The sequence below is a fragment of the Plectropomus leopardus genome, chromosome 4, assembly GCF_026936395.1.
Source record: "Plectropomus leopardus strain MGB_pleo_1.0 chromosome 4, ASM2693639v1, whole genome shotgun sequence".
NCBI classification, from domain to species: domain Eukaryota; kingdom Metazoa; phylum Chordata; class Actinopteri; order Perciformes; family Serranidae; genus Plectropomus; species Plectropomus leopardus.
The window spans coordinates 3,465,529-3,486,108 of record NC_142179.1 but is presented as its reverse complement, the minus strand read 5'-3'; the positions used below and the strand labels follow the sequence as shown (position 1 = coordinate 3,486,108).

The window sequence follows — 20,580 nt, the reverse complement described above, 5'->3', positions numbered from 1 at the left end:
GAAACAATCAGCACTGATCCTCACCGAGCGTGTCACTCTGACCTGTCTGTGAGGACGGAGACGGCCAAAGGAATCAGTTTCCTGTCAAATAATGATTCCATATAATTTGCAGCCTTTGGCCTTTTCCCATTACTTTGAGAATGAAGATGAGAGCCATCATTGGCTCCCAGTTCCTGCTCATTTATGCCTTCCAGAGGAGGTCAGAGAGAAGGAATTACTTTGTAATTGAGGGCTGAAAGCCAAAAAAAGGGATAAGAGTCCCCGTGCAAGAACGATGTTCAACTGACCTTCAGGAAGATCAGAGTAAACACTCTCAGTGGTGAAGAGCAGAATACTAAATGGGATCACACAGGATAGAGAACGTATGCTCTAATATCTGCAACAAGAACGTTTTGAAAAACCCTCCGACTGAGTGCAGAAGGTGGCAGAATATGAGAGTAAATGTTGACAGTTTTTACGAACAAATCTCACTTTATTCATGTTTCCTCTCTCTCGGGGTAAGGGCTTATTTCAATTATTGAATATTTGTTATCACGAAGGAAATGATGTTTACAAGCTCCAGACGGAGAAGGCAACACATCAAAGTGAGTGTCTGCGAGCTGCACTGCAGCCTAGAGGATCAACATTTCACAAAAAGCGCGCTGACATTGATCCCTGGCTGCAGCCTAGAGGTGAAGATAAGCAGGCTCGTGATGAGAACGCTGCTGATTCAAACTGCTAATTGGCTGGGAAAAATGTAAGCAAGGTGAAACGAGAATTAAAAAACACTCTCCCACAGCTGCTGAGGTGCCTTTGAACAAAACTTTAAGTGAAGAAGAGACAGCGAGTGGACAGTCAGGAGTGAGGGGGTTAAGTTTTTGTCAATTCTTTGAGCTTCAATGACCTCTAAGCTCCTAACTCCTCGATTACATTGTTTACCTGCAAACTTTTGTTCTGTTATTACAGATCTTATTCCAATGAAACAATGAATGATGAGACGACCGCACGCTCTTTTTCCCCACGATTTCTCACTTTACTTCTCTATTGTTGTCTTCTCCCTCGTCTCTCTCTGACCTGTAAAATACGACACGTCCACTGATGTCGTCACGCTCAGCACTTTAGGTCAAGAAAAACCTTTGATCCAGCTGAGAGACAATTTTTCGGGCTCTTTTATAATTTCTATTTTCTTATTCCTATTTATTTACTTGTTTTTATGACTTCATTGCTCTTTGCATCTTGTGTCTTTTATTAACTGTATTTGATTATTTTTATTTTTACACTCAACATCATTATTGAGTTTAAATTAAGGTAATAATAAAGTTGGTCCAGTTTGAAACACTATGACCTGTAGAGTCCAAACTCCCTCCTGTGGACACATACCAAAAATACTAGATTTGGGATTAAGCAGACATGGCTTTATATCACAAACCAGGAAAATCCAGAAAAGAGTGATGGTAAAAACAGGCGTGGTCTCATATCCCAGAAACAAAGACATCACTGATGACGGTTCTCAAGCTTAAAAAATGACAAAAATGTGGTTGTGCACAGCCCTTTTTAAGATGAAAATGATGTATTTTTCTATAATATTAATGTGCGTCTGCTGTAAAAAGTGGTGCGTACCTTGTGTGAAGGTGCTGACGGGGTTGCCAGGTTTCAGCTTGCTCTCCAGGAAGCCGTGCTTTGGCTCAGTGGTGATTTCGTAAACCAGCTGCCCGTCGTCTGTGTCGGGATCCATCGTCAGCAGCTCCTTTTTGGAGATCAGGTTTGTGGCCTGATGGAACAGAAATGATGGAAATTACGCGGCAGACATCATCCACAGCAAATGAATCAGCACTCTGATGGATTACTGTTGATGATGATTGTGTTTTTGGCTTCTGTTCTGCTCTCCTCTCTCTGGAAAATGATCTGGACAAATTCCTAACAACACAGTGGTTTCATTTGACTAATGCAGACCCTGTTTTCTTCAGTGCTCAGATGCGTAGTTGAAATGAGAGATTCATTTTCTGCTGTCGCTTTGATACGAGTATTTAATTTTATTCTGTACTTCATTCAACCAAAAAAAAACCCTTAGTGCTCACTGCTTACTGCTGCTGCCTGTAATACACACTTATTTAAATAATAATAATATCGCTTTTAAAACTAAATATATATATATATATATATTCTACACTTATGCTGAAAGCATTTATTCCCAAAAGTATATCATTTATAGGGAAAGTATTATTTTTTCTGAAACCACCTCAACAACCACCAGACCATGAACGAAGAGGACCAGTGTATGTATACTGTTATGTCTTATAGAGATATATTCATTTCCAGCTGCAGCTGAACAGTCCTGTGTCCACTGCAAAATACTTTCTGTTTGTTCTTTGCAGCTGTTGGAGACAGATGTAAGAGTTTTAAATTGTGTGCTAATTTCCCTCTGTGATAAGACATGTAAGAGTTAATTATCTGCAGAGCAAACACAGCACAGACGCAGGATGGATGAACACAGGGACGTTTTTACAGTGTCCGCTGTAGAAACTGGCGGTTGCATCGTGCTGAGGTGTCTGAACCAGCAGGGGGAGCAAGTCAGTTACAGACTGTGAGCCGTGACCAGCTTCTCTGTGCACGTCTGTCAGTCACACAAACACATCAGTTCCTTACTGTGATACTGTTGGTTAGAGAGGACACAGAGCTGCGTTTGCACTGTGAAGCACATCTCTGTAACGACCTGCCGCTCATTCACAACTTTTGTGTGAAACATAGAATCGCTGTTATTTTAGAAAGCGCAGTATTCTGGACGCTTGACCTTTTCACTCACAGTAGAATTTCATGAGTATTCACAGGTGTGATAAATACACGAGTCACATGAGTAATTATAAACATATTTTCTCATTTTTTCAAAATTTTCAGAGTGTATCAATAACATATTGTCTGCTCACTTCAGAAAATCTAACTGACTTTGTGTTTCACTTTAAATGTTCGGCTGTGCACTGCAGAGTTTTGGTCATTATTCTACTTTATATTATAAAATCAACAAGTTTAAAAGTAGCGTTACCCTGACAGACATGCCGGACTGCTGTCAAAACATGCAGAATAACTGTGTTTTGAAATGACACGTACACTGTATTCAATAACATCTGATAAAAAATACTTTTAGAGAACTACAAATGCCTGCTGTACTGTCCGGGATACTGTGTGTTCACTGTGGTCTGGACTCTGTATCTTTTGATAGTTTTTTCATGATTTGTCTTTAATTGTTCCAAAAGGCACCAATAAAACTTGTTTTGACTTGTAAGACCCTCCCTCAAAAACAAGGTCAGCCTTCAAGCTTGTGTGTGCATGTATCAAGGCATGCAAAGCAAATTTATGGCCACCGAAATATAGCGAGTCTTTGTTAAAGCGTTCAGTGAAAGCACAGTCTTCTATTGGAAACCAATAAGGGGGAAGGGACTGTTGTAATTTGCAATATAATGCAACTCAACGATGGCAATTTGAAAAGGTAAAGAGAAACTTTACCTCCATTAATGGTTTCATTGTTCTCTTTACGGTTATTAAACATCACCATGAAACAGCAAAGACTATAGAGTCTGCACAAGTTTGTCAAGAGGAAGAGTTGTACCTTGTTGTCCATGTACTCGAGCCACTGCAGCCCCAGATTAGTGACGATACGCGGCGTGCCATCGTCAACTGGAAGAATGTCGATCTTGAACTTCTGTGGGGCAGCCGTCACAATCTGGAGAGCCAAAGAAGACGTTTTTTGAAAGAAAGGAAATAAGTCACGAAAAGTTTGGGTTCTTACTGTTTGAGCCAAAATCTTCTGTTCATCCAAACATCAAAATGCCTAAGCAAATAGCCCAAACTTTAAGATATCTGTCCTTCAGATTAAAGTTTTAAGTTCCAACACAATAGAGGGGAATGAAATGTTGAGTTATGAGTTAAAATTACCCAAAATCTAGGGAAAAAAGGAAAGAAAAAAAAGGAAAAAAATACAAACAAACGAACAAAAGAGGTAACGACCTCCCAATAAAAATAATAATAATTTTAATAATAAACATTTCCCCTTTTCTGGAAAAAATGGTATGATCTTATTTAATTTCTCTTTATTTTAAACAAATTTCTTGCATTATGTGGGATATTTCTTTCCAAGATGCTCGTTGCCTCTCAAGCTATGTTTTCGAAGAAATCAAGCCAATTTTCTCAAGTTTCAAAGGCGCATGTGAAAGGCGTCCAAATGCAGCACAGGAGAACTGATGTTACTCTAGATTTCAAAGGGTTAAACAAATCAGCAGCAACATCTGCTCACAGAAATGGTGTCCTGGTTATATAGATAATGTAAAGACTTTTCTGAAGCACTTCCAGCTTTGTGTTTAGGATGAGTTGTTAAAACAGGAAGGAGGATTCAGGTTGAACGTCACGGTGGCGAAAACTGCAGGTTGTAACTTGGTTATTTTATTTGTCCCCTCTCAAACTGCGATTACCAAATTAGATAAACTACTCCAGAAGTTACTGAAAGGGAAGAGGGAATTCAGACAGAGCAGCCAGTCATCACACAGCTGCTGTGAGGGCCAGCTTTGGCGCACGCCATTTGAAGGATGCATTCTTCCAAAAGGAGCTCATGCATTATTTAATCACACGGCGGCTCCGGCGGGAACGAAATCACCTCAGACAGCGGCAGCGTGAATGCCACAAACCGTCTTCTGAGCTGCAGAACACGTGTGACCACTGAGCCAAAAGTCCCCAGGTGATCGTAAGATAATGAACACAAGTCTGAGGAGCGTGTGTGTGTGTGTGTGTGATCAGGGATATCAATACCTGCCTGCTGTCATTCAGTTTAATCATATGGACTATTTGTAGTGACAGGTGGTGCAGGGCGGCAGAGAGGGACGGCTAAATTGACAAGCTGAGGAGTCAATTCACCCTGAGGCTTGCTCATAACTACCACCATAAAGCTGACATTAACACACACACACACACACACACACACACACACACACACACACACACACACACACACACACACACACACACACACACACACACACACACATACACACACAGAGCTGTTTGGACCTCTATACTTGTAAGGACACCTGTTTAATGCATTCTAGACCGCTGGTTTAAAGTCGAGCCCAGAAAAACAAAGCACAGGAGGCATGACAAGGAAGAAAGAAATTACAAAAGTACTGCTGTGTAGAACTGTGATTAAATATTTATACTTTTCTGTATTCTTTGAGTTTTAACCCAACATGCCTCACATTAAATATTGTAATATTAATGTGATAATCTGCTTCAACTTCCAAAAAAAACCCCTCAACTTCCAAACATGCCCACAAATTCTACAAATAGAGTCATAGTTTTCAGGAAAAATGTCCTTACTTCTGAAAACACGTCCAGTTTACAAAAATGTTGAAAGATTCCATCAGTTTTCTACTTCTTCAAAACATCCTCATTTTTCCAAAACATCCTCATTTTTCCAAAACATCCTCATTTTCCAAAACATCCTCATTTTTCCAAAACAACCTCATTTTCCCAAAATATCTGTACTTTCCTTATTCTCCAGAATTCTTCTCACATTCCAAGAAAGCCTTAACATGTCAAAAATATGTCATCCCTTTTCAAAATGTGCTTTTCTTTAAAAATTTGTCCACATTTTCAAAAAATATTTCCCTTTTCTAAAAGGGATTCAATGATTCCAAAACTCATGGTATGAGCCATATTCTTCCTTATTTCTAAATGTCAACATGACTTTTGCATTAAAATGATGTAAAGCTATTATAACATAAAACATTTTGTTCTATGACAAAAATTATCATGTTTTAACATGAAATGTTTCACATTGTAACAAGATATATGGTACACTTTCTTGTTATGGCGTTTGTATGACGTAAGAACATGAAAATATCCCATTAAAACATGAAGAAAAATCTTGTTATACCTAGAAACCTTTCACATTGTTACATAATAATAATCTTTTTTTTTCTGGCGTAGCAGCAAGACGCCTTAATATAAAACAACATCCCCAACCACTGAAGTAACTTCCGTAGAGTCCAATATAACCTGTTCAAAGCTTGGTGGTGAGACGGACTTGTTCACGCTTTTACGGCTCAGGCAGAAAAGCTCAGCTTCAGCGATACTGTATACAGTTTATTTTTTGATATTGTTACATTAGATGTTGCATTTATTTTTGACTTAATGTTCAAACAACTTCATTTTACCTGAACACCTGCCCCAGGTTAGTGTGAATGTTGATCCCTAACCATTTCTGAAAACATGATGCAACTTTACCAGAAAAATAACTTTTGTCACATTCCTATAACAGTATTGAGACATTTTAATCACGACATCGCAGAATTTTATAGTCTGTTGCATTTCTATTTTCAAAAGTTGACTACCCTTTCTAAAAATGACCTCACTGAAAAAAATGTCCTCTCTTTTCAAAAGTGTCACTCTGTGGGTCTATAACTCAACTGTGTCCTCACAAAGATGGAACCACAACAGCACACACACAAACTGCTGATTCACCCCTCCTGTCATTAAAAGGTCAGAGCGATGACTACACACACACACACACACACACACACACACACACACACACACACACACACACACACACACACACACGCTGTTACCTCCTTGCCGCCCTCCTCCACCATGAAGAGCAGGTTGGTGCCGTCGGCCACGCTGAAGGTGAAGCGGTCCTTGAGCGAGTTGGAACCGTCGTGGTTGTAGCTGATGCGGTTCTGGTAGATGTCGTCCATGGTGAAGCTGCTGGTCTGCCGGTAGTGCTGGCCGTTGCTCGTGCGCTCGATGGTGCCGTGACGAGGAGCCTGGACTACGGTGAAGATGATGGACTCCGCCTGGACAAAGTTTGTGTTACAGCAGAAAAAAAGGTTAGAAGATGAAAAGTGAGGTGGTGCGGATGTAACATTGTTTACCATTATAACCACGGGACAAGAAGAAGAACATAACAAATACATACAACAGCTGAATAATTAAGCTACTTAATGAATTTTAAACCTCTGAGACCTGGATCAGCATCACTTTTCTTGGGCTGCGTTCAGACACCTTTTAAAAGTATCTCTTCGTAATGTTTTTCTGTTTCTCATACAGCTTTTGTCCTCTGAGGTCATTCTGACCCTGCCCTTGTTAGACTGCTCTTTACAGCATATACACAATTCTGTGTTACACCTTTAATCTTACTTCAGTCCAACCCATTACCGCACATTTTTCCCTTGTTTTTGGAATTTAGGGCCAGTAGACCTTGTTTACGTGAGTATAAAAACATATATTGATGGCAAAAGATTTAATTTAGGGTCAGAATGACCCCAAGGACAACACGAGGGTTAAACATTTGAACCCTGGGCAAATTGTTCAAAAATTGTTAGATTTTGAAAATTAATTTTTAAAAAGCTAAGGAAACATTTACAGATGATCGTGATTACGTATTTTTAAAATTAATTTCATTTCAGTGTCATTCATTTTTGGGGGGGCTTATTTTCAGGTAATTTTCTGTAGTTTCTGGCTCCTTTCATCTTCAGTTGCTCAATCCTTGTTCCCATGTTTTTGAAAGAAACCAAGTCTGTTTGCCCAGGTTTCAAAGGGTTAAAAGACACCCTGTGAAATCTGTAATTGCAGTAGTTGTAGGCAAGGTTGCTCAGAGGAGATAGATCCACACCAACATAGGAAATTACAATAATCACAAAATAACTCCTGGAGCATGCTGAAGATGGCAGATTTATTGGATTAACAGTCTAAGCGTATCTGGGGCTGCAGGAGGAAATAGTCTTTGTGATGTTGCTGCCAGAGAAAATAAAGCTGTAGAGAACAGTCGGCTCTCTAAACAACAGCTTACACAGCTTAGTGTGGCCAGCTTAGCTGCTGATCACCAACTATTATTTGGAGGTCATGCTTTTTTCTAAATTGGTGAAATAATTAAATAAGTAATGTTGAAGATTTTCCGGGATTTGTGTGTCCTACCTCGGTGTCTGCATCAGTGGCTTTCAGCTCAAACTCAGTGATGGTCTTTCTAACTCCTTCCTGGACCCTCATGCCAGGAACCTGGAGCAGAGGCAGGGAGTCGTCCACCGGCTTGATGGTGATGTAAAACGTTTGGGCGACCTGGAGACGACGTGCAAAGGACAATATGAAGCAATGCAGATGTGTAACTCTTAACAAACTGCTATCACAAGTATTCCTGGGTTCATTTCATTTTCTCACCTTTTTCTAACTGCACAGTGGTTATATCACAAAAATAATTTCGAGATGAACTTTTTTTCTGACAAAATGACTCAAGATTCCCCACACGTGCTGGTAGCATTGTGTGGCAAGAAAAAAAAAAAAAAAAAATCTGTTTAAGTTAGTTAAGTTAAGTTAGTTATTAATGTGAAACTGTTTTGTAGAACTAAATGTTCATCAGGCACGGGACTAGCAGATGTGTTCTCAAAATGTTTAATGCATGAAGTCTTGTTTTGTCCACCTCTCTAAGGCAACATGACTCATTTCATTCACCAGGAAATATTACTTGTGCATCAAAGACTTCTGTTTAGGATTACACTTGTCACAAACCAATGGAAATGAGACACTTGCATAAAAACTGAAAAATGTAGTGCCTCTTTACAGGTTGACTTCTGCTTCTTTAAGTTACAGTAGATAATGTTTTTAGCAAATGACAAAAAGCTATTTATAACTGTCACCATATCCTGACAGAAGGACATGAGGCAGATAGCTTTTCTGCCACCTCACTGTCCTCCAAACAGCATTTGCAAAAATCACAAATACAAGCAATCAGAGCTGAGGAGTCTCTAATGCAGCTGTCAGTCATATCAGTCTGTGCTTGTGAACTGTGACTGTCAAACTAGGGAGTGCTGATCAAATATGAATAAAGATTATATTACTGCATTGCCTATTTCTCACCTCAGATGTTTTAAGACATGCGTTTTAGTATACCGTTTAGCTGTAAAATGAGAAACCCTGCATTAGGCAGTAGGCTTGGTGCTTTACCCGACTGCCTACAACATCCAGCCAGGTCACACACTTTCTAATTTTACAGCTTAACAGTACACTAAATGTATTTTTCTGAAAACATTTGAGGTGAGAAATGCCTTGAATCGCCACTGATGACCAATCAGAGCCGAGGAGTCTGTAAAGCAGCTGTTAATCATGTCAGTCACTGCTCGTGAACTGTGTCCAAACTGTAAAACCAGGCACCGCTAATCTGTTACTGCATTGCTTATTTCTTGCCTTGAATGTTTTTAGAGACATTTTTAGTGTACTGTTTGGCTGTAAAATAATAAAGTTTGATGGCTAGGTCGCAGACTGTGCCTTGTTTTACAGTTTGACTGCAGTTCACCAGCAGTGACTGACATGATTAACAGCTGCTTTACAGACTCCTCGGCTCTGATTGGTAGTTTTCTGTGAGTTGCAGTAGATTCTAGCAAACGCCATTAGAGGCAGTTAAATGCATTTCTTGCATCAAAGATTTTCAGAAACATACTTTAGTGTACTGTTTAAAATGAGAAAATGTGACCTAGCTGCCAGGAAACTGTCGAGCAAAGCACCAGGCACCACCCACTGTCGAGAGCCAACGCTCTCATTTGACAGGTTAACAGTACACGAAAATATGTTTCTGAAAACATTTCATTCTTTCACCAAAAACGGCCTGTGAGTGATCAAATTCTGCTGTCTGAACTAGATCTTCTGAAGCCTGGAAACAGAGCCAAATGGAGGTGCAGAAGTCTAGTGTCCTTATTACAAAGTTAATTACGGGATTTTTGCCCAATGATGAGAAAATTAAACTGCTTCCTCGAGCTTTAATTAGGTAAGTCTTGAAACAATATTGACATTTCCATATGCACCATATGTAAACAGAGGATATCGACTTGATTTGTATTCTCACCTCTGAAGCCTCATATTAACTTCAGCTGAATGCATTTTTGCACTGAAAGAAAGCTGGATTTTGTACCCCGTCACTGTCATTGGAATTGTTCAGAGCTGATCTCCACAGCCAGTATTAAAAAGAAGAAAGATTACTGTGACCAACAATTCTTGCAATATACATATAAGCATGTATGTATTATTCTAAAACAGACTTGAAAAAATGGGGGAAAATACTCATTGGGTTATCTGGAAAAAATGCACAGCTACAAAAATATACACAAAGCTGCCTATATTTGCTTATAAAAATGTTTTGAGGTATGTGGTTTTCACAGAACACCAATGATGTGCAATATTATTTTCAGATTATTGCAATGAAAGCACTGATGATGGGAATGGTGCTGAATGGGCAAAAAAAAAATGCCACTAACGTTATAGGTTTCAGTCAAGTGAGAAAACTGTAAACTGTGAAGTCACTTTCTATACAGTATGCACAGGTGGAAATTTAACCTTGAGGACATCACCCAAATAGCACAAAATACAGTTAAAGCAGAAACTGCATACGGTTATGGCCTTGAGCAATCCCATCTCACCACACACGAGTAAAATATTCTGCTTTAGTAACACTTTAAATGCAAAAACCCCTTAACGTTAATGCAGAACACTTTGTCATTAATATGTCTTGCTTTTTTAACAGAAACTGAACAAACCTCCCAACTGGAGAGAGCAGAGTTAACAAAAGCAAAAGCACCAAACCACTTCACAAACGCTAACCACTACAGAGGCCACAAAAGCTTCCACACACTGCAGCCAGCCGGGCGTGAAGGCCAAATGACCTTTTTCACATGTTTACTCAAGTCCTTGTGGTCCTCATTAGTCTGGATTAGCAAGGCAGATTTATGCATGAAGCGAACTGGTGGTGGGGGGCTGCTGGAGGGGCTGGAGTGCCACTTCCTCACCACTTAAAAAGCTTGGGGTTCATTAGATTTGATATGTAGTTTTTTATATATTTTATTTTATATTGAAAGGTAATTACTGTGCTATGGGTCGGAAAACTTTTACTGACCCTGTGTCACTATTTCAGGCTAAAAAAAGCTGAGTTTTAAAATAAAAAAGCCAATGACAAATCAGTCTGAAGGGCCTTTTATGTGGAGGATGAACACTGCCTGTCTTCATAATCATGAGAACCGAGAGGCGCAGGCATCTCAAGTGGGGTTTGTTATTGTTAAAAGATGCTCAAGCACGAATCACGTACATGCCCATCTGCCTCTTTGAACCAAGTTGTCTCACTCTAAGTTTTTTAATATGCGACGGGGGAATGGTTACGTTGTGGAGACTTACTTTGCACATGGCTACAACTCATGCAGATCTAAAGGACAAAAAAGCTACAGTTTGTTTTTTATTTCTGTTGTGGGTTAGGGTTATAACCTACCCATTTTCCTGAGGCCCTGAACATAGCTCTTGAGAAATTTTAGTAAAATGAAGAACACGTCTTTGGGTGGTCGATGTTAGAAATTAGAAATATTTGCCTCAAAGGGTGTGTGTGTGCATTCCTGTGTGTGTGTGTTGGCATTTAATATGTCAGACTTCTGGAGGAGCTAATGAACTCTTAAAGCGTAAAGGCGTTCCCCAAGGTACCTCACTGTGTCCCCTACTATTTCTATTATAAACTGAAATGATCATACTTTTTGTCTCCTGATAATGAGAATTGCAACTCATAACCTGTATGTGATGTATGAGTTCAGAAAACTGAATGATACAATAATGTACAGTTTCAAAGACCAACCTAAGGGGTTACAAGTAAATATATTGAGGGAGGTTTTAGACTCTTGTAAAAATACTGAATATTTTTACTTCTTTAGGTTTTCTTCTGATGAAAAACCCGAGAATTAAAATTCAATGCCTTTCACTTCTATTTAACATGTTAAGTCTTATGCAAAGTCACTGTCTTTAGTCCTTTGTAAGTTATACCAATGCAAAAGTAGACTTTTGCATTGGTATAACTTCATTTACAAATCTATCCTTGGACTGCTGCATATTTATTTTGTCACATATCACGCAAACAGTGCAGTCATAGCCTACGCTCCCAGGCCTTTATTATCTTCAGTGTTCCCTCAGTACGTACACAGCTCGGCAAAAAGGCATTGTCTTACTCTGCCCCTTCAACCTGAACACACTACAGCAGGATCTGAAACTGGCCAGCTTGATCCATGAGGGGATTTTAAACTTATTTTAAGGTCACTGGAAAAGAATCTTTGGAAACTTGTTCCTGCTTTTAATATTTTTAATCTGCTTTTCCCTTCACTTTTAATTAAATGTTGCTTATACTGTACTAAATCTGTTAGTCTGTAACTAAATGTTGTTTTATTCTACGTTGTCCGAAATAGGTCTCTCTTGAGAGTAAAACCCCGTGTCTCAATGAGAAAGTCTCATTAAAGCTGGAAACTTCCAATCTAAATGACCATAACCTGTGATGGCGGCTCATAAGCAGACATTGGTTAATTCTCAGGGGTCACAAGCCAAGAAGGTTAGGAAATCACTGTAATATCACGGCCTGTACTCTCTCCATCAGCATCTGTGCTGAAACATTCAGGAGGATCACAGTCTCTTCCCGAGGCTCCTAAACTTGTAACAGTGTACCATCAGGTATCATGAAAACAAGGTACCTTTTTGAGCTCTGACACTGTTGGGCCAAACTGAAACAAAAACCACTCCTAACAAGTTTTCCACATACATTATCTTTTTCAGTGCTGACTGCCTTAATTTACCTCATTTGTCCCGTCCGACACGGTGAAGGAGAACTGGTCGGCATGCTTCTCTTCTTCACTGGTGTGGACGTACTGGATGCTGCGAGATGCCAGATCGGCCTGGGTGAACGTGTTTATTCTGGTGCCTGGAAAGGGGAGAAGAATAGTTGTTAGTCGAGTTGGAGCAAAAAAATCATTACTTTGTCTTTTTTTGAACACCCACATACTCAGCAATACATCCTGTCACACATATAGACTACACACAAACACTGAACACACACACTTACGCAGACAAACACACATAAACACAAAAACATTATTAGGACATCCTTTCTTTCCCTCTTTCTCTTTCAGCACATGCTGCCACACTCACTTTGGGTTACTTCTTATTTATGCATTTTGTTGTTTTGCTACCAGTCTTTCCTGTATTGAATTTCAGAGTCAGTTGTCTTCTGTTGAATGCTTTTGTGTCTCTTTGTCATCACACTTTTTATTATCGTTCATATTTTGGCAGCAGACCCCCCTTTGCCATTTTGTCTTCGAGCACACACTGCGTTCCCTTTCTCTTTGTTGGCTTTTGTCATTTTAATGAGCAGATAAACTAAAGTTAAACCGTTTTAACGAGGCTCTGGCTCTTTCTCACTCTCTGACGCCTCCACGGATTAAAGCTCAGTGGGAAACGTAATCAGGTTTGATTGCAACGATCAAACACGACTCTGCGTGAAACTAAAGGAAATTGTCTAAAAAAAGAACCAAAACATATTTTGCATCACAGGAGTTCAATTTCTGCTGATTTGTTATGGCTGGATGCGTAAAGATACTTGCAGAAGCTTTCAGCAAGGAGACAATACTTTTTCTTTTTGTATTATACCAAAACATATTCATGGTTACATTTAATATTTAAAGTGTGTGAGACATTTACCAGTTATGTATGATGAATATAAAATAGAGAATGGACAGACGTTCAGTCAAATTTTCATTTTCTGATTCTCATCTCTGATTTTCATTTCAACAGCAGACAGTTAAACAAATCAAACATGTTATCATATAAATTGCTACATTAAATCCAGATGGGTGTCGATGGACTTTTATGCAGAGAAATGAAAGAATGTGAGCCCTGTGATTCGAAGCTTTTTACCATCAACTCATGTTATGTTTTATATCAGGCAGTTACTGTTCGTTGCAGGCCTGCCATTATATGAAAGGATATTCAAAAATATATAAACGGACCTCTCATGCTGCCGGTGACTTTGATATGAAGGTAATAAAAATGCAGCACGGTGATGGAATCAAAGTTATTTCCCTAAGCAGACGGGATGGGTGAAAAGTTATTTTGCTGCGCACCAGGGAAGAATTTAAAGCCTAAAAAACAACAATAATGACGCGGGTCAAGTATAACACAGGGAGCAATCACTCATTCAACATGTCACCGAGGACCTTAGGAAATGGAAATAGAAGCTTATCAACATCAATCTTCTTCATGTCAACTTTTGACACAGCGAAACGCTCTGAAGTCTGCGGTCGTCCTCGCTCGTGTCAGCTATTCCCCAGCTGGAAGTTTATACATCACCATAATCAGGACAGACACACGGGGAGACAGAGGCAATATTCTCAGGCAGAGATGAAAATACCTGCTTATTTGTCTCATCACATTAGATGGAAATGTACTTTCTCTTTGTCTTGACAGGAAATCGCAGGTTTTTGTTTTTCCAGATCATTAAACACAGACTGAATGCTTTGTGTGCAGATCTGATTTAATTCTATGATATGAGCACAGCTGGAGTCGCTCTTATTTTCACAAATAAAGTCAAAAGAGTAGAACACTTCAAAAGTTATTTAGTCAAAACTTACTCAAAGAAAAAAGAAAAGGTAAAAAAATGTACCGTGTGCAGAAACAGGTCGATGGTTTTGGTGCTGTACAATTAAGTTGACTACCTGAAATCATTTCTTATTTGTAAAACTGCATGTTTTCTGAAGCAAGCAATCCCAAGTGTGATTGTGACGGCTTAGTGGTTGGAAAAATAATAGTTTTCCTTGAAAAATCAGTGACACTTGTTGCTTCTTAACTGCTAAAGAGCACCCAGACCTTTTTTTTTCCCCTTCTGAAGACATAAAGGCCAATTTTTAACTTGACTTCTAACACTCTGAAGCCTTCCTTTGCCTAAATCTGACAAAACATTATCATTGGTTGCTGCTCTCACTTGGTTGGGCATCATCGCTTTCTTTAAAATAAAATAATGCCTCAGAAGTCTCATAATATAATACAACACTTTTGATGCACTGTGAACTTCAGATGCATTGTTTTATGGACAATAATGCAGAAAACAAAAAACAGAGAAAAGAAGAAGAAACAAGAAAAAAATGATTGATACACTGCAAAAACTGACATCTAAGTAAGATGAAATATCTTTAAGCAAGGTAATATATTCTTGTTTTTTGGGGCCAATTTTATGATTTGTTTCAAGCTGTTGTGTCGTTTTGCAGCTTTTTTTCTGTAGTGCAGCTGTGCTGGTTTTTAAGATACAGTTCCAAAACATTTAACCTTATTCTAAGAAACTGGTGCTAGTATTTGCTTTTTTTACTCTCAAATCCTGTATCTATAAGGATGCGCTTGTTTTAAGTCTGGCTGCACTAGTTTTCAGATATCTGTAGCTTTTTGAGATGAGCTCATTTTACTTGGTACAAAAAGTCTTGTTAAGAGAAATTTTCCTGTTCTGTTGGCAGACATTTAGCTAATTTTAAGTAATATTTTCCCGTTCTTATTGCTTTTTTCTTCTTGTTTTTAGAGCAGACGTTTTTGCAGTAGATTGATAACTAATCGGGAGCTCACTGTCAGATGATTTCAGTCTAAATTTAGGATGGCACTGCTTGAATTGCCTTCAATATTTTGTCTCAATTTCATAAAAACGGTAATTCTGAGATTTAAGTCAAACCATGCAGCTTCACTGTTGCATAACAAAAGCTGCAATTCGAGGCGAGGCGGTGAGTTACAGTCTTCACTGATTAGTGCGTCAGGTGCCTTTTGACAGGTACTTTATGTGAGAGAGAGTTCATAACCTCAGCCAGTTCATTTGGCTTTTGAAGACTTTGGCTTTGAAGGTGGGCGCTCCCGTCTCTGTGCCGTTACCTTGACACTCCTCGTAGGCTGACGAGCGATCCCACAGGAGCAGTGAGCAGCTAGCTGTGCGTGTTAGCGTGGAACGACAGGCCGGCTGAATGGCGAGCGGTAATTATCCCGAGCTGCTCTGCGGCTCTGAGGTGAACTGATGCTCGAAGATCGGAGAGCGGAGTTAACATCCAGCTAATTAGCATGCTGCGAGAGCGTTCAGCGATGTGGGGAATCCATTCAGCCAGGCCAGGATTGTTCAACAGCAAGGAAGCAAATAATCACCTCTTTGTGATTGAACAATTTTTTTTTTTTTTGCATAAAACTGTTTAAAGTGACATAAAGGAGAGTTTTTAGACATGAGTATCAGGTATATTATTTATGAGTAATGTATTCAGCATTTTGTGTACTCTTTTGTGCACTGCTGTAGATGAGTGACTAGTTTCGTTATTTTCACGTGTACACATTAACTGAGCAATAAACTTACCTTGAACCTTGATTTTCTTTGTTTCAATGTGGATATAAAATTGTGATTTTAATGCTGAGGAAATGTAAATTTATGACATTATCGGATTTCAAGAGTTTGGGAATACACTGAACACACACTAGATTTAAGGCTGAATTCTGTGTGCATTATCTGTGTGTGTGTGTGTGTAAAATAAGAGTGAAAAACACAGTGCATAAGTGTGTCTGTTCAGTTGTGGGCAGCTGAAATACATTAGAGATGAACTGGAGAAGAAGTGAAGCAAGGTTCATTACTCTTCCCTCACTGTGTGTGTGGGTACAGTTAATTATCAAAGACAGATTGAACCTTTCTGTATACGGATTAATGGTATATGAGTTTGCAGCAAATCCATTAGACTCATCAACAGACTCCCCCCACCCCTGCACTAACACACACACACACACACACACACACACACACACACACACACACACACACACACACACACACACACACACACACACAAGGCTGTCTAACTTGCAATCTCTCCTTTCAAAGGTGACAATCAGCCAAAATATTATATTCGCTGTTCTGATAATTCCCCACTTTACACATCTACAGCTTAAATAGATTTTTCAGTGTCTTTAAATGTTGTTGAATAATGCATATTGCATGCTGTAGTATTGTCAGGGGGTTATCAGAGGGAAGTGTTTCTCATAGGAGATCATTTTCGGTCAATAAACAGCACACAACTCTTTCCTTCGGTACATAATAATGTCGTCCTTGAGCTTGGTAGATGTGTTCTGAGGGTGATGATCAATTCAATAACTCACTGTTAGCACTGTAATATACTGAGGGTATGTTATCAATATTACCACTGTCTCATATATATATTTATATTTTTTGTCTTTTTTAAAAATGCTGAGATAATAATGGTCTTGTTTTGTGGTTTTCATTAATTGTGTCTTAATTGTAGGTCTTTATACTGTATATTTTATTTTAATATTGAATAAAAAATATTGAAGAGTAAAAATGCTGCAGTGTTTAATACACAGTTTTGGTGTAATTGCAATTAAATGATGTCTATCTTATCACATAATCTTGATTAGCAGATGGAGTTTCTTCAAATATTCATTTTTCTCTGAGCTTTTCAGAGACTTCTCTTTAAATCACTTTTAAAAACGTATTTTTATCGAAAGGCATTCCCATAGTCTCTTCATCATAGATTGTTTTATAAATATATTGTACTTGAAATTGCACCCAAGTCTATGTTTTGATTTTATTTTCAACCACTGATTTTAAATGTTTTCTTCTGTTTTATTTTTTGCTTGTCTTACATTTTTTTAGTGCATTAGTACATTTTAAGTGTACAGCAAGTGCAATATAAATAAACTTTATGATTATTTTATATTATTAGTATTACTATTATTATCACTTTTGGCTTCAGGGTTCTGTTGCCACATTCAGAGCTCTGGTGATGCACAGATAAGGAGCTTTCAGTTCTGAAACCTAAAACACAGATCCGGTGTTGTTACCTGGGCTGGCGGCGTGCTCCAGGTGACCCAGGCTCGTCTGTTTGGTGACGCGGTAGATGAGCTCGCCTGGTTCGCTGTCCTGGTCGCTGGCCGACAGCTGCAGCGTGGTCAGCTTCTTCATCGTGTTCTCGTCCAGCACCAGACCTTTGTTCACCACCACAGACGGAGGAAGACGGTCCTCTGGAGGAGAGAAGAAGGAAGAAAAGATTTATGAGTAAAAGCACAGTGGCCTTTCCTGAGTTTATGAAAACAATTCATCCGAAAGGAGATAAAACTATTGAGAGTCGATTTTTCATCCTGGTAAAAACTGAGAAATATGCACTGAAGCAGCAGAGGAGGAAGAAGCTGAGACTGATGAGGGGAAGGAGAGAAGATAAGCGGAGCCAGGACCGGCTCTTGGCATAGGCGATATAGGAGGTCGCCTAGAGCGCCACACGCTGCAGGGGCACGCTGGTCGCGCTACAAAAAACCCACCCCAAAAACCCTGATAATAATATAATAACTAGCTGCGCCTGTTAGTGCCCTTTCTTCATGTTCTGCCTTGAAAATAACAAATGAACAAATAAAGAGAGAAATAATGTTGTTGTTTCTCATCATTGACCTGCTGACCAGCCTGCACCGTGAGACCTGACGGCGCCGCGGACTGAGAGACAAAGTCAGGGATGAGTTACTGATGCTGACTGATCCGCTGTCATTGTCCGACGGTGTCTCTGCCAGTGTCTGCTCCTCTGTAATTTTCTGCCAATTTTCTGTGTTTCAGCCGATGTCTCTGAATGTCTGCTCTGCTCTGATTGTCGGAGAGGTGTCTCAGAATGTCCGTTCCGCTCTCATTGCCCGCCAGTATCCCCGCCGGTGTCTCCGTATGTCCGCTTTGCTCTCATTGTCCGCAGGTGTCTCCACCGGTGTCCGCTCCGCTCTCATTGTCTGACAGGTGTCTCAGCAGGTGTTTGTTATACACTGTCTGCTGCAGGTTCATGTCTTTGCTTGTGCAGTAATCGGTTAATGTCCTCCATAAGTGTCCAGATGAATCAGGTGTCTTTAGCAGAAGCTCCCAGCAGCTGCTGGAGAAGAAACGTCTAATCTGCATCTACACATCTCTCTGAAGTGGGGACATTTAGACAATAATGTGTGGTCTCCGAGTAGCTGCTGTTTTCATTATTATTGTTGTTCATGTTGTTGTTGTTGTTGTTGTTGTTGTTGTATTACTGTTAAATGTAGTTCATTGTCAAATTGAAGTAGAATGAACAGACTTGATGCAGTGGAGTAACAGTCTGGATTTGCTCATGTTTGAGTCCAGCTGCAGATCAGACGGCAGACACCAGCAGGATTTACACTGTGAATGTCTCTGATACACTGCAATGATGTCATAATTAGTTAGTATTAGTATTTCCAATCCCATCTTTCCTAGGGCACCAAAATGGCTACAGCCGGCCCTGAGTGGAGCAGAGGGGTTCATTGGGAGCTGGAGAAATGGAGGAACGGCACAACTACAAGTCCAAAACTGGAAAAAGTTTAAATTGGGTGACGGCAAAGGAGGAAGTAAAGCATATCAGGAGGTGTGAAAGAGGGATATCAGTGTGGGAGATTTGGACAAACGGATTAGGAAAGATTGAGAGAAGCACAGGGAAGTAATCAGAGGGCAGCGTGGTAGGAAGAGATATGAACAGAGAGCTCCACAGTCGTCACATCTGAGGGAGCAGAACCGAGAAAAAAAGTCATAAAAAAAGTGAGGGAATAATACAGAAAACGTGAGCTGGGAAAGATATGAGAGAATCAGGATGCTGTTCAATCGTGAGGGACTGACGATCCTTCAGTCGCCAGCAGCAGCATTAGAAGAACCGCTGCAAAGGTTTGGCTGAGTCCCCAGAAGGAAGTGAGTGGAAACATAAAGTTTGGTGTTTTTAGGCGTCACAGGCGACATGAGAAACTACCCAGCTGGATAAGAGACACTGAAGTTTGATGATGTAGAGGATTGCATTGGCATTCCCAAAAAAGCAGCCCTGAAATTTTCAAATATAAACGTACATATTAAGAAAAAAACATATTTATTTGTCTATACCAACACCAACTCATTTTTTAAGACTTGCTTTTATGTAATGTTATCTATTTTAATTCATCTGTTTGTAGTTTGTCTTTTAATTTATTATTTTGTTCTGTCTTGATTGTGTTTAATTATATTATTACTATTACTATTGTTATTATACTATTTCTGTGTTTACTTCTTTTATTCTTGGAATTATGTTTTCTCCCATTAGTATGGGTTATTATTATTTTTAGGGTTTTTTTTTTGTAATTGTTTCTCTCGTTTAATTGACTGGCCTTAGGTCAGCATTATTGTTTGGTATGCTGCCTTATTTATATGTTGCCTCTAAAGGAAGCCTTGTAAATTTGCCTTTAAAATTATTTTTGGGCTTTTTTCCTTTATTTGATAAGACAGCTTCAGCGTGAAAGGAGGCAAATTATAATACTACTACTACTACTACTACAAATAATAATAATAGATTTGTAATGCACTTCACATTTGGAACAAATCTCTACAAGATAAAAGCATTAACATAAAAACAAAAAAAACCCCAAAATAAAAGCATATTTAAAAGTCATAAAAAATAAGAGCATTAAAGCAAGTAGAGCAACCAGCAAGAAGTCACCTAAAAGTCATAAGTTCTGCTAAAAAGTAATGTTTTGAGTCCTTTTTTAAAAATCTCTCCACACTCTGTGGTGCCCTATTATCTATGAAATAAAGCTATTCAACAACAGTGGCTTGTACAAAAGGTGGCTGGACACAATTCACATGCAGGGTGTGTGCACAGTGCAGTGCACATCAGCAAGCATGCAGGACAAAGGGATAAATCTGCAGTAATTGCCTCCCTCTCTCCACCAAATGAAGGAACACTTGAGCCTTGATTTGAG

The 20,580-nt window shown here is 39.3% G+C and overlaps 1 protein-coding gene across 1 annotated transcript in view; it reads right to left on the bottom strand.

Annotated features, from left to right (window-relative positions):
• fras1 (Fraser extracellular matrix complex subunit 1) overlaps positions 1 to 20,580 on the bottom strand; it is a 313,566-nt gene that overhangs the window by 21,440 nt on the left and 271,546 nt on the right. The window contains exons 46-51 of the mRNA XM_088076327.1: positions 17,671 to 17,850; positions 12,606 to 12,730; positions 7,942 to 8,082; positions 6,594 to 6,821; positions 3,584 to 3,697; positions 1,600 to 1,750 (exon numbers count right to left, since the gene is read on the bottom strand). Coding sequence (XP_087932453.1) covers positions 1,600 to 1,750; positions 3,584 to 3,697; positions 6,594 to 6,821; positions 7,942 to 8,082; positions 12,606 to 12,730; positions 17,671 to 17,850 — 939 coding nt within the window. The remainder of the gene's footprint in view (positions 1 to 1,599; positions 1,751 to 3,583; positions 3,698 to 6,593; positions 6,822 to 7,941; positions 8,083 to 12,605; positions 12,731 to 17,670; positions 17,851 to 20,580) is intronic.